Source organism: Eublepharis macularius, chromosome 19, assembly GCF_028583425.1.
Source record: "Eublepharis macularius isolate TG4126 chromosome 19, MPM_Emac_v1.0, whole genome shotgun sequence".
Taxonomy (NCBI): Eukaryota; Metazoa; Chordata; class Lepidosauria; order Squamata; family Eublepharidae; genus Eublepharis; species Eublepharis macularius.
The window spans coordinates 17,006,527-17,020,901 of NC_072808.1; the positions used below are offsets into that span (position 1 = coordinate 17,006,527).

Here is a 14,375-nt window from a genome sequence, read left to right on the forward strand (position 1 = left end):
CGTTCCGCCAGGCCTGTAAGACAGAGCTGTTCCGCCAGGCGTTCGGTGGGGGGTTCTCCCCACCATTGCACCTTAATGTATTTGATTTATTTTATTATTGTTTATTGTATGTTGATTTTAGAATTATTGTTTTTTGTTATTATTGATTTCAACTGTTGTTCACTGCCCAGAGCCCCTGAGGATGGGCGGTTTATAAACAACAACAACAACAACAACAACAAAATCTCACTGTAGTATAAACATATTAATCGAATGGAGCAACACTTTTTGCTATGGGTATAGAACCTGAAAGACTGCTTTTGCAAGGCTAATTCTTGATTGCAATGAAATGAAAACAACAGAAATTGTTGACGTTCTCTCCTTTACTGTAGGTCCAATGCAGCCTACAGTTTAATCTGAACGAAGGATTTTGCCCACCGAGGCAGGTTCTTTCTTTCTGTGTAAGAGTCCGGCTTCAATAGAGCTCATATAGGTAAAGGGTCAGAAAAATCCTTTTACAGGTAGATGGTGTGAAAGACTTCTATCTAAAACGCTGGAGATTTGCTGCCTGTCTGAGTAGATAGGACAGATTTTGATGGACCCAGGGTCTGATTTGGTATAAAGCAGTTCTGTGTGTCTTTGCTCACATGCTGTGGTCAAACTTCAGGCTGATACAAGCTACTAGAAGAATTATTCTGTACTACTACGAGGCTAGGGAAGGAAGCTGTTCGGCTGTTAGAAGAAGAAGAAGAAACTTTGCGCAGTATGTCTGACCAACCCTTGCGTTAGCTGTGAACTATACCGCTCCCTTGTTGGGGCGGATTATAGAGTTCAGAAGCAGCCTTCAAAGTTCCCAATGCCTATTTGTTTGTTTGCCAACTTTTCACTTTAAAGGCGCTCGAGGCAGTTTCCATCAAATAGACAAGTGCCTGTCTATATCTGTCTATGGTGGTGTGAGTGCCCTCAAGTCATAGCTAACTTATGGCGACCCCTGGTAGGGTTTTTATGGCAGGAGACTAAGGGCCAAGCTACAAGTGACGAATAACACTTGAATGGCAAGTGGATTGAGTGGAGTGGTTTGCCATTGCCTGCCTTTGCAACCCTGGTCTTCATTGGAGGTCTCCCATCCAACTACTAACCTAACCCGACCCTCCTTAGCTTTTGAGATCCAATGAGATCACGCTCACCAGGGCTATCCAGGCCAGGGCATATCTGTCTATCGCCTAAGGCATGTATCAGATATACCCATATCTGTCTATAACCCAAGTGAAACTGTCCAGTTTCTAGATCCTTGCCACCATGTCAGAATAGAAGGTGCATCTGGGTACTGTGAAAACCAGAGAAAAATCAGATTCCGGCCTCAGCTGTTCAGTTTGGTAATGACGCAGTTTCCTTCCAGCATGCAATAGATACCGCTTCTGCAGTTGCATCTCGTTTCTGACGTGGGATCTAGAGAATGGCTAAGAATGTTGCCCAGTTGTCCAGGCTTGTATGTGGGGTATTTACCTCCATTACAGCAGACAACAGCCTTGGGTGACAGCCCAGTCGTTTACAGAAAGGTGACTTGATTGTGTAACTGATAATTTGTTGTAGCGAGGCAGTGTCTTATCTGTGAAGATGTCGGTGCACAAATTGAAGAGATGAGGGTTGTACTTGGCCAGGCACCCTGGGAGCACGCCTAGCCCCAGTAGTGCTGCCAGGATTTTCAGGGACTCACCTTGATTACTTGGGTGGAGATCATCCTACGGGCCGAGCAACGTGGACTGGCAGGCCACTGTTGGCCATGTGTTCCTGCTATAGGTGTCTTAACATATTCACCTTGCTAGTAAATATGGGGATGAATATCATCCCTTATTTTTTAAGGATCTGGGATATGTTTCCCCCTCACCTGAAGGTTGTAATGACGTTATGGTGAGATGAGTTCTGCAGCTGGTGCCCAACTCTGGCAGTAGCATAATCTTTCCCAAACAGCAGCTTTGATCTAGGATCTCGCCATCCCCCAGCTTCACACATCGTTGCTGTACACTGTAGGCGGGCACAAACCGGGAAAATGGTGGTTCGTTGCAGTTCATCGTTCATTGCATTTCACGATCCACAAACCATGAACCGCCATGAACTTGCCAGGCTCGCGAACTGGTTCGTTTGGTTCGTGGGTTCGTCACTTCCGGGGCAGCAGAAGGTCTGCAGAAAGCCCATCCCCCTCATTGCCTAGGTAACAGATCGACTGGTGCCAGGCTGTCTGCAGTGTCCAACCGAAAAACGAACCATACGAACCTCTATAAAAGTCATAGCAGTTTGTTGCGTTTTGTCAGAAATGAGTTCTGACAAACCGCTGGTTCGCAAACCAAAAACCAGCCTGGTTCGTGACAAACTTTGATTCGTATTTCAGTTTGTGCCCATCTCTACTGTACACTCATCTGATGTCTGTTTAATATTTCTCAACTAGGAGTGCCGTTCCTAATCCTGAGAGACTGTTCTGTCTGAGGTATTAACTAGTGGGGAGGGCCTTGTTAGCAAGAAAATGGACAAGGTGTTAGAGAAGGTCCAAGAACTTTTGATGGGCAGCTCATTCCATCAGGTTCAGATCTGCCTCTGCTCAAGCATCACCATCAACTGTCCTGTAACCAGCTGTTTTGATGTGGATCTTAAGCAGGACTCCAGAGAGGAAGCATAAACATGTCCTAAATAAATACAATTTTAAAATCTCCTTCCGTTGCAAACCATGAGCAGGTATTCTGGCCTTCCCACAAGCCATATCATTGGCTGCTTTCACACATGTTGGGTAATGCATTTTAGCAGTTGTTTGCAAAAGGATTTTCCTGTTTTTCCCCCCTTCCCTTACAGAAACCTGATGTATGTTTATCCCCAAAGTCTGAACTTCAGCAGCCGGCAGGGTTCAGTGCGGAACATCACGGTGAAGCTGCAGTTCATGGCTGGAGAGGACCCTGAGCAGGCCTTGCCGGTGAGTGAGGCTATGCTCCTTGTAGCGTTTGCAAGTCTTTTTTTGCTTCTTTGGCACCGAGGAACAATAGCTGTGTGGCCCCGTGAGGGAGCTCCGGGGAGTGCAAGAATACGTCTGCGTTGGTTATGGGGTGTGATTAGCTCAAGAAGGCCACCTTGCCTATAAGTTTGGTTCCCTGGCCAGCCCTTCTCTGTTTTGGAAGCTGTTCTCTTTCTCTAATGACACATTTTGGATTCCTATGAGCCCGTTTCTTTTTCTCTCTCTCTCCAGCCTTCTTCTAAGGGCCAAGCTATAAGTGACAAATGACACTTGAACAGCAAGTGTATTTCTCCTTGTTCACTTGCCCACCACTCAATCCACTTGCCGTTCAAGTGTCATTCACCACTTGTAGCTTGGCCCTTAGTCTTCATCTTTGTTTTAAAAGAAAAACCAAAACTGCATCTGTTAATGTTCAAGGGATGAAGTTTCTGGGCTAATTAGGGGTCCGCTAATTTGAAAAGTTTCCTAACAGTGCAATCCTAAAAACACTTTCTTGGGAGTAAGTTCCATTGAGTAGACTTCCATAGGTTTATGCGTAGGATTGCACCATGACTTAAGCAGTAGAAAAGACTCCAGTAGCACCTATAAGACTAACGACGTTTGTGGTAGGGTATGAGTCACAGCTCACTTCTTCAGGCATCATGAGCTGTGAATCACAAAAGCTCATACCCAACCACAAATTTGTGAGTCACAGCTCACTTCTTCAGGCATCATGAGCTGTGAATCACAAAAGCTCATACCCAACCACAAATTTGTGAGTCACAGCTCACTTCTTCAGGCACCATGAGCTGTGAATCACGAAAGCTCATACCCAACCACAAATGTTGTTAGTCTTATAGGTGCTACTGGACTCTTGTTCTTTTCTACTGCTACAGATAGACTAACACGGCTACCCATCTTGATCATGACTTAAGAAACCTTCTGTGGGCTGTTTGATATACCTTCAGACAGAAGATGCTGTTGACATTTTCTTTTACAGGAAAATTAATATTGTGAAGGAAAGCAGAAAAGCGGGATTCTTTTCAGAGTGATGCTGGGTTCTAGTTTCAGCCTGCCAACCAGTCTAGCCGTGTGACCTCTAGTCATGGTCCTTCCAGCCTTTTTTCCTGCCCCCCCCCCCCTTAACTCTACGAGTGATTCCACATACATTGGATAATCCACTTCCAATCCTCTTTATAGATCATTTGGAATGGATTTTTTCATGTGCAGAACAAAAAATCCACCTCAAACGATTGATAAAGTGCTTTGAAAGTGCATTATCCAACGTGTGCGGAATCAGCCCATACCAAAAAAGCTGATACTGTGTTTAGAGTGAAGATAGAACAAGTAAGCAGAGCTGACTAAAGCTGGTGTGGTTAAAATATAAGGCTAAATCGGGGGAGATCCTGGTTCGAATTCCTACTCTGCCCTGAAAACTCACTGGGTGACCTTCATAGAGTAGTTGAGAGGAAAAGTTGAGAGGAGAGCCATTTATGCTGCTCTTGCCTAGTTGGAGAAAGGGAAGGATTAAAAGGTGGCAAGTATCAAAAATTAAGGTTGACTGTAGGATGAAATTGAAGTTAACTTGATGCATAGTGTTGGCCTCCGACTGTTATTATTCCTGTGTGTGTAACATTGTGATATGTAGATCTAGAGGAGTTAGCCGTGTTAGTCTGTAGTCGCAAAATAGCAAAGAGTCCACTAGCACCTTTAAGACTAACCAAGTTTATTGTAGCAGAAGCTTTCGAGAACCACAGCTCTCTTCGTCAGACGCATCTGACAAAGAGAGCTGTGGTTCTCGAAAGCTTATGCTACAATAAACTTGGTTAAGTTTTAAAGGTGCTACTGGACTCTCTGCTGTTGTGATATGTGACACAGCCAGACGGTTTAATGCCTGCTCTCACTTCAGCTTTTTTCATTTTCTAATTTGCAAAGTTCTCTAGAGGTTTAATATATATTTTTTCACAACACAGCCATCTTTTCCTTTTTGCAGAACTGAGAATGAGACGTAGCAGTCCGCTTGTTGCCTGGTTCTCTATCTCCTGGCTTACAGAACTCTAGTATGGAAATTTCCTGGAAGAGTTCGGCATATTTATTGGGTTGGGAGACAGTGTCTGCATGAGTTTCAGTGGGCCAGCAGCCAGGAGATGTTATGAAATCTCTTAAAAAAATATCTGCTAAGTTGTTGTGCAGGAGGAGATGGCCAGTATACTGCACCGCACTGAAAAGCCAGTTTGGTGTAGTGGTTAAGAGCGCAGGATTCTAATCTGGAGAGCTGGGTTTGATTCCCCACTCCTCCACTTGAAGCCAGCTGGGTGACCTTGGGCTAACCACAGCTCTCTGTAGCTCTCTCAGCCCACCTCACAGGGTGTTTGTTGTGGGGATAATAATAACATACTTTGTAAACCACTCTGAGTGGGCATTAAGTTGTCCTGAAGGGCGGTATATAAATCGAATATTGTTGTTGTTATGTCCAGGATGCTCTGAACAAAAATTCATCACAACTTGGCAAAGTGTGTGTTTATGGGGGGGGTCATAAATCACATGGGGTCTCTTACCCTCTGGGCAGCTGTGCTGGGAAGGAAACGTGTTGAGAGACCACGCCAATAGGGAGATAATATAACCTTTCAACTCTGAAAACTCATCAGACACCGAAACTTCAAGACTGAAGCGATCTATTAGCAACCTGTGCAACCCTCTGAACACGACAAATACTGAAAGATCCATATATTGTTACTAACACTGTTAATGTACCTTGAAACAGCTGATTTTATTTTTGTATTTATATTTGATGAAAACGGGGGGGGGGGGAACAGTGTGGGAGAGAGCTGGCAAACATGTTGAAAAATCACATCCTTCAGTGAATGTTATGTCTCTCGGCCTTCTTCCCTGTGACTACCTAGACACCTTCTCCCTGTCTCTGTCTAATGTTTTTCCTGTCTTTCCTAACACCTCAGGTTATCTTTGGAAAATCAAGTTGCAGTGAGTTTGCAAAAGAGGCCTATACTGCCGTGGTGTACCATAACAAGTGAGTTTCAGCTGTTACGATGTTGGGACAGCACATTTGCGGCAAATGAGTTAGCTGAGTGTATGTTGCCCCGATAACCAACAAGCTAGTTGGATGTGAGGGCGATCAGGCTGCGACAGCTGCCACCCCATTGATCGCCAGGGTTGATTCGGCTGATCTGGCTGGCTAGGCGGGTGTCCCCTTCCTCCCTCACAGCTCCATGTGCGTCCCTCCCGAAGGTGCGCGCTCGGTGGAAGAGGACGACCATCCCAGATAGGAGGAGTGTACCGTTCTTCGGTCAAGGGTATACGACAACAAGCTAGTTTGTTCAGGGAACGGGCCAGGGCTGCCCACAGTTCTTTCTGGCTGACAAGGAAATTCAGACTATTCAATGTATTGCACAATGATTTGATCCAAGCTGACGTGCACCACCTACCCACAGGTCCCCTGAATTCTACGAGGAGTTCAAACTGAAGATCCCAGCCAACCTCACCGACAATCACCACCTCTTGTTTATCTTTTACCATGTGAGTTGCCAGCAGAAGCAAAACACGCCCCTGGAGACGCCTGTCGGCTACACAGTGAGTGCACCCCAAATTTATCATAGAATCATAGGGTTGGAAGGGATCTCTAGGGTCATCTAGTCCAACACTTGCACAATGCAGGAAATTCACAGTTACTTCCCCCCACCCACACACACACACACCCAGTGACTCTTACTGCATACCCAGAAGATGGCAAAACATGGTCAGGATCCCTAGCCAAACTGGCGTGGGGAAAATTTTTACCTGATCCCTAGGTTGCAATTGGCCTTCCCCTGGACATGCAAGAAGGGGTTGTGAGAACTAAGCACTGATGTAACCCTTCCTGCCCTCCCCTCTCATGATCTGCCCAGGTTCACTGAATCAGCATTGCTGTCAGATGGCCCTCTAGCCTCTGCTTAAAAACCTCCAAAGAAGGAAAGCCCACCACCTCCTGAGGAAGCCTGTTCCACTGAGGGACCAGTCTAACTGCCAGGAAGTTCTTCCTAATATTTAGCCGAAAACTCTTTCGATTTAATTTCAACCCATTGGTTCTGGTCTGACCTTCTGGGGCAGTGGAAAATAACTCCGTGCCGTCCCCTATATGACAGCCTTTCAAGTACTTGAAGATGGTTATCATATCAAGCTCTCAGTCGTCTCCTCCCCAAGCTAAACATGCCGAGCTGCTTCAACCTTTCCTCGTAGGACTTGGAGAGGACCTTGTTTCACCAGTAGCACTTTCGATGCAGAATATCCCTGCCATCTTCCGTTCAAACGATATCAAAACCCAGGAGAACCTCCTGTGGTTGGAAAATAGCTGCTGGTAAGAGAAGACAATGCTTGGCTACTGAAAGGGAATTTATTGCAAAGTACTCGGCTTGCCAATTTATTTTCCCTTTTAGCCAATACTCTCAATCAGTTAAGACACCCAACAGTGATCTATAAAGAAATGTGACTTTTATTATTTCCAAATAAAGATCAGATGCATATTCTCTCTCTAGCTCATATGCGTAAAGAGCAGTTACGTCAGGGAACCTTATATACCTTAGCACTAATTGTTTACAGAATAAAAGATCAAAAAGGTTAACGCAAACATCTCTTCAGAATTACAATTCCCAGAATACAAGGCACCATACAAGCTTGAGTGACAGGTCTGTCAGACCTCACTATACTACAAACATGTCAAATACTGGAGCCATACTTTTGTTATGGTTTTGAAACACTTCGGGGAAATAACTTTTCCAAGGCTGAAATCTTAGTTATCGAATGAAAACAAAAGGATGTTTACAGTTGGCAGAAACTTTCTCTCTTGTTATGAGATTGCACTGACCTGCAGCTGAAAGAGAAAGAATTTTCCACTGAAGCTAGTTTGCCTCCTGTGTACATGTCTTGGTTGAATGAATGCTCACTCATGGCCAGTTTGGTGTAGTGGTTAAGAGTGGCAGGACTGTAATCTGGAGAGCCAGATTTGATTCCCCACCCCTTTGCTTGAAGCCAGCTGGGTGACCTTGGGTCAGTCACAGCTTCCTCAGAGCTCTCTCAGCCCCACCCACCTCACAGGGTGATTGTTGTGGAGATAATAATAACTTACTTAATAATACTTAGAGCAGTTTATAAAGTATAACTGCTCTAAGTAGATACTAAGTTGTCCTGAATCAAATGTTGTTGTTATTGTTGTTATTAAAAGAGGGGTCCCCAGAAAAATCCTTTAACAGCTGGCAGACCAATGGCCTGATGGGTTCGTGAGCAGTCTTGTGTTTAATTTGCGTGCGATGCCTATGACGGGATGCTCTTCCAGTCTTATTCATGGGATCCGTGACCCTCACTTGCTTTTGCTTTGCACAGACCTGGGTGAAAACTTAAATCCTAAGCATGATGGAAGCCTTTGCCCATTCCTGGTCCCGAAAAACAAAGTGCCTTAGCAGGGGTCATTTCGTAGAAAAAGAGCTGGAGGAACTCATTAGCATAACTCATTAGCATATGCCACACCCCTTGCCATCACCGGAAGTGTGTGATTAGCGTAACTGATTTGCGTACGTCACACCCCCTGACATCACCTATCCTGGCTGTTTTGGACCCAAGCCTGGCCATTCAGGGCCATAATTGGGCCCAAAATGGCAGAAGGGGCTGAAAATGGCCAAAAAGGGGCCCAAAATGGTCAGGATCAGGCCACTGCTGAGTGGGAGAGTGATCCACCACCTGTCAGAGGCCTGATCCAGGCCGTTTCAGCCCCAATCCAGTCTGAAACGGGCACAAAATGGCCGAGAGTCAGGTGGGCGGGGCCACCTGACATGTGACCTCTTTGGAGAACTGCTGGAACTGCATTCCTGTGCGTTCCCCCTCAAAATGAGCCCTGTGCCTTAGTAATCAGTAGATGTGAGACACCAAAGCCTTCTCCCCACCACATTTCAGAATGTGTTTCTTAGCACCGTCCTTCAGTCCTGTGGGCAAAACTGCGACCTTTGAGGCTGGCCGATGGGCAGGGTGAATTGCTGCAGAGATGTCTCGGTGAGAACATGTGAGATTGCTCAGAATTCCTGTGGCCCTTTCCTCTCTGTGTAGTGGATCCCCCTCATGCAACATGGACGGCTGAGGACTGGCCAGTTCTGCCTCCCTGTGTCCGTGGAGAAGCCTCCACCCAGCTACTCCGTGCTTACCCCTGATGTAAGTAAAAGTTATTGTTGATTTTGCCTCGGGCAGCAGCGTGGTGCATGCTGGATCTCCTGGGGGGCCTCTTCAGGCTTGTGCTATGTTGTGAAATGTGCTCCCCACGCTGCACAGCCCAGCCTGCGCGTAGAAAAGCGGTACAGCTGCCTTCATGGAGCCATGCCCAAATGATGCAATTTCCGCTTCTTTTGAGTTGTGAGCATTTTGATTTATAGTTAGTTGCTTTTGTAAAAAGTTAGATTGTATAAATCATTTGGAGAGGAGCATTAAAATTGAAAAAAAAAGTTAAAAGCCGTGGAAGCTTGTTGCTTGACTTTGGGCCATTCATGTACACTCGGCCTAACCTACCTCACAGGGTTGTGGTGAAGGAAAAAATGGAGACAAGGATATAAGCTGCTTTGGATCCCCACTGGGGAGAAAGGGGGGTTGTCAATGAAATAAAAATAAAACAAGCTGTTAGATATGAAGACTATGAGCCAAGCTACAAATGACGAATTACACAAGGACTGCACGTGAAGGGAGTCGCAGTGTTAGCTGGGAAGCTGAGTTTTAAAAGAGATCAGAAGGCTTTGTCAATTTCCCCTCTGTACAGAGCCAGCAAAGATCCCTCCTAAGAGGGTTTGTTAATTTCCTCTTTGCCTCCAGAAGGCTCTGTCAGTTTCACCTCCCCTTCTAGGAGGCAAAGAGGAAATTAACAAACCCTCTTAGGAGGGATCTTTGCTGGCTCTGTAGAGAGGGAAAATTGACAAAGCCTTCTGGTCTCTTTTAAAACTCAGCTTCCTGGCTAACACCGAGACTCCCTTCACGTGCATGTCCTCGTGTAATTTGTCATTTGTAGCTTGGCTCTCTTACAACTGAAAACCAGATGGCAGATCAGATTGCATAAGAAGACCTGATTCCATGGACATCCCTGATTTTTATCATCACTTCTCTAACACAAGGAATAGATGAACATACAGTTCAAACCAGTTTGAGGGTCGCTTTTCCTAATTCGAGAGGGCTGCATTGCAGCAAAGTAATTTTTGCCAGATTTATGTAGACAAACTTAATGTCACCTTGAAGGTATTTGTAGAGAAAACTGGAATGTGTATGTCTGCAGATAGTCACGGTGTCACAAATTCTTTTCCTGCCTCACTTTTCATCAACCGCTCGAACAAAACCAAATTGCTGGAGCTGCCATGAAAGGCTAATGAGAAATCAAGAGACTCTGCTATGCTGTCTTTCCCTCTCTACAGATCTCTGCGCTACGTCGACCCATATTTCTCTCTCTCCGCATAACACTCCATCACTCCTGTCAAAAATTTATCTGGCATCTCAGCTCTGATTAACTTCCCCTGAATCCCATATTACTACTCTTCTCTCATTTCCATTTTTAACATTAATTTTTATTTGATTTGACGGTCTTGTGCAAGTCGCAAGGGGTGGGGGGACCAGGCTAAAGATAACAGCCATTTGGAGTCTCAAGGGCTCCAATTAGTCAGTGCAAGGGCCTGTTATATGTCATGCAGGCCTCGTCTTCTAGCAGTATGGAATACAGGTAACAGTTCTAAATCATATAATTAACCTACTGACCTTCTGGTAATATTTGGTGCCAATTCCCAGCCTGCATTCCTCCATATGAGAACCGCTGGCTGTGACCTAACATAACATAACACCACATCACGTCACACATCTCACATCACCTCACAGCTCACCCCACCTCACACATCCTATCTCACACATCGCACACACTTCACACCTCACATACCTCACCCCACATACCTCACTCCCCACACCCTACCTCACACACCCCACTTCACACATCTCACACATCCCACACACCCTGCACCTCACACACCTCACCCCACCTCACACATCTCACACACCTCACATATCCCACACTCCTTGCACCTCACACACCTTACCCTGCACCCCCATGCCCCTCCTCACACACCCCACCTCACACATCCCACACACCTTACACCTCACACACCTCACCCCACACACCTCACTCTCCACACCCCACCTCACACATCTCACACACCTCACATATCCCACACTCCTTGCACCTCACACACCTTACCCTGCACCCCATGCCCCTCCTCACACACCCTACGTCACACATCCCACACATCTCACACCTCACACACCTCACCCCACACACCTCACTCTCCACACCCCACCTCACACATCTCACACACCTCACATATCCCACACTCCTTGCACCTCACACACCTTACCCTGCACCCCATGCCCCTCCTCACACACCCTACGTCACACATCCCACACATCTCACACCTCACACACCTCACCCCACACACCTCACTCTCCACACCCCACCTCACACATCTCACACATCCCACACTCCTTGCATCTCGCACACCTTACCTTGCACCCCCATGCCCCTCCTCACACAACCTACCTAACACATCCCACACACCTCACACCTCACCCCACACACCTCACTCTCCACACCCCACCTCACACATCTAACACACCTCACACATCCCACACCTCACCCCACACACTTCACTCACCACACCCCACCTCACACATCTCACACACCTCACACATCCCACACTCCTTGCACCTCACACACCTTGCCGTGCACCCCATGCCCCTCCTCACACACCCCACCTCACACATCCCACACCCCTCACACACCTCACCCCACACACCTCATTCTCCACACCCCATCTCACACATCTCACACTCCTCACACATCCCACACTCCTTTCACCTCACACACCTTACCCTGCACCCCCATACCCCTCCTCACACACCCCATCTCACACATCCCACACACCTCACACCTCACCCCACACACCTCACTCTCCACACCCCACCTCACACATCTCACACACCTCACACATCCCACACTCCTTGCACCTCACACACCTTACCCTGCACCCCTATGCCCCTCCTCACACACCCCACCTCACACATCCCACACACCTCATACCTCACACACCTCACCCCACACACCTCACTCTCCACACCCCACCTCACACATCTCACACACCTCACACATCCCACACTCCTTGCACCTCACACACCTTACCCTGCACCCCTATGCCCCTCCTCACACACCCTACCTCACACATCCCACACACCTCACACACCTCACCCCACACACCTCACTCTCCACACCCCACCTCACACATCTCACACACCTCACACATCCCATACTCCTTGCACCTCACACACCTTACCCTGCACCCCATGCCCCTCCTCACACACCCCACCTCACACATCCCACACACCTCACACCTCACCCCCTTCACCCCCACACCCCACCTCAGACATCCTACCTCACACCACACACCGCACCACATATACCACACAGCATAACATAAATACGCAGGGCGACACCTGCACTGAGCTGACAGCCATTAATGCGATTGGAATAGGGCTTTTCCCCAATGAACCAAATCTTAGGAATTGTTGTAGGGGTACAGTCTAGGGCTGTTTCCATACTGGGAGTATTGCCTGGGCTCCCTGTTTTATTTGGGAGCTTCCATGTTCTTTCTGGTCACAATTCAAAGAGTTCCCAGGGCTTTCCTTTTTAAGCCACAGGAAATGGAAAACCTCCTTTGCTCTGACTTAAAGTGGAAACGGCACTATTGCCATGGACAGAACTATGTGAAAGCTCTGCCCTTAGCTAGTTGGAGAGGGGGGACAGCAGCATGCAAATACTGTCTCTGCTTCCACTGCAGTGGCACAATATTTCACCCCGTGTGGAACCAGCCTGAATAGCAGTCCCAGGATAGGTTGTGGCTGCTTGCATGGGGATCAAAAAGTATTCAACAAATAGCCCCTCTGCTTTTGGGTCAAATCGTGGCTTCCAGATTGCTACCACAGATAACGTTGTGCTTCATATTTTTCTGAGATTGTGTCGGGCTGTTTCCATTTCCTGGCATTCTCCATTCTTGCTGTCCGATACATGTTCATATTGCTTATGCAAAAGCCCAGATTTTGCACCCTGCAAAAAAACAGCCTGTTCCTTGATGCTGCCGTTGGAGGAAGTAGTCCCTTGACATCGGATCTCACGGGAGGAAGAATCCTTGGGGCCTTTGCAGGTCACACAACTCTTTGTGGTGATTGTGCAATGCTCTCCCGTTTCTCTTCAGGTTCAGCTGCCAGGCATGAAGTGGGTAGATAATCACAAGGGAGTCTTCAACGTGGAGGTGCTGGCCGTTTCCTCTGTCCACACTCAGGTGAGAAGGGGAGGTGGTAAGGTTGGCGGGGCTTTCATGTTGCAAGGGACTAAATTCTAGTCTCAGGTAGGGCCCCCAGGTAGTGTGGCTGTTGCACATCTGCAGGGGATCATGCTCTGGTGTCAGCCATTCTCTTTTCCACGGAAGCCTGAAGATCCTAGCTGGCCTTGTAACAGCATGCAGCCCCTCCTGACTTCCTCTTAAACAGTACGTATATCCATTTTTTCCCAAACTGAACATCTGTTATCCTCTATCAGAGAGTGATTCTGCACACGTTGGATAATGCACTTCCAATCCTCTTTATAGATCATTTGGAATGGAGTTTTTTGTGTGCGGAACAAATAATCCACCTCAAATGATTGATAAAGTGCATTGAAAGTGCATTATCCAACGTGTGTGGAATCAGCCAGAGTTTGCATCTGATGAAGAACTATAAGGTGTTCTTGATCACTCTGATACAGGGGTCCCCAACTTTTTTGAACCTGTGGGCACCTCTGGAATTGGGACAGAAGGTGGTGGGTGTAACCACAAAATGGCTGCCACTCTAATAGTAATTCTCCAGCATTTCAGGCAGAAGCTCTGTTTAACAGGTTGGTTTTTAAAATGAACATATGGTTAAAAAAATAGTTTCTTGCATATGTCTTCAGTCAAGCAGTGAAGATGCTTGTGCTATGGTAGCGGCTATTGCTTCGGGAGATGGGCGGTATAAAAATTCAATTAAAGTTAAAGTTAAAAACCTGCACAGCCAATCCAATCACCAGTGGCCAATCAACAGCCCTGCTGGGTGCAAGCGCCATCTGGCTCGTCCTGCTTTCTAATAACACTTAGTAGGCGCTAGAAAAGGTGCCATGATACCCATGGGCATTATGTTAGGGGGCCCTGCTCTAATACATTAACACAATGCATGTTGGGAGCCTCCTGTAGACTGGTCATAGATCCAGAGGAGTTAGCCGTGTTAGGGCCAGGCTACAAGTGACGAATGACACAGGTTGGACACTTGTCAGCTTCCCTCAAGTTTTGATGGG

At 46.9% G+C, this 14,375-nt stretch overlaps 1 protein-coding gene across 1 annotated transcript in view; it reads left to right on the forward strand.

Moving 5' to 3' along the window:
* The window catches only part of DOCK6 (dedicator of cytokinesis 6), a 135,177-nt gene that overhangs the window by 48,663 nt on the left and 72,139 nt on the right, over nt 1–14,375 (forward strand). The window contains exons 15-19 of the mRNA XM_055003920.1: nt 2,824–2,941; nt 5,917–5,987; nt 6,409–6,547; nt 9,050–9,151; nt 13,264–13,350. Coding sequence (XP_054859895.1) covers nt 2,824–2,941; nt 5,917–5,987; nt 6,409–6,547; nt 9,050–9,151; nt 13,264–13,350 — 517 coding nt within the window. The remainder of the gene's footprint in view (nt 1–2,823; nt 2,942–5,916; nt 5,988–6,408; nt 6,548–9,049; nt 9,152–13,263; nt 13,351–14,375) is intronic.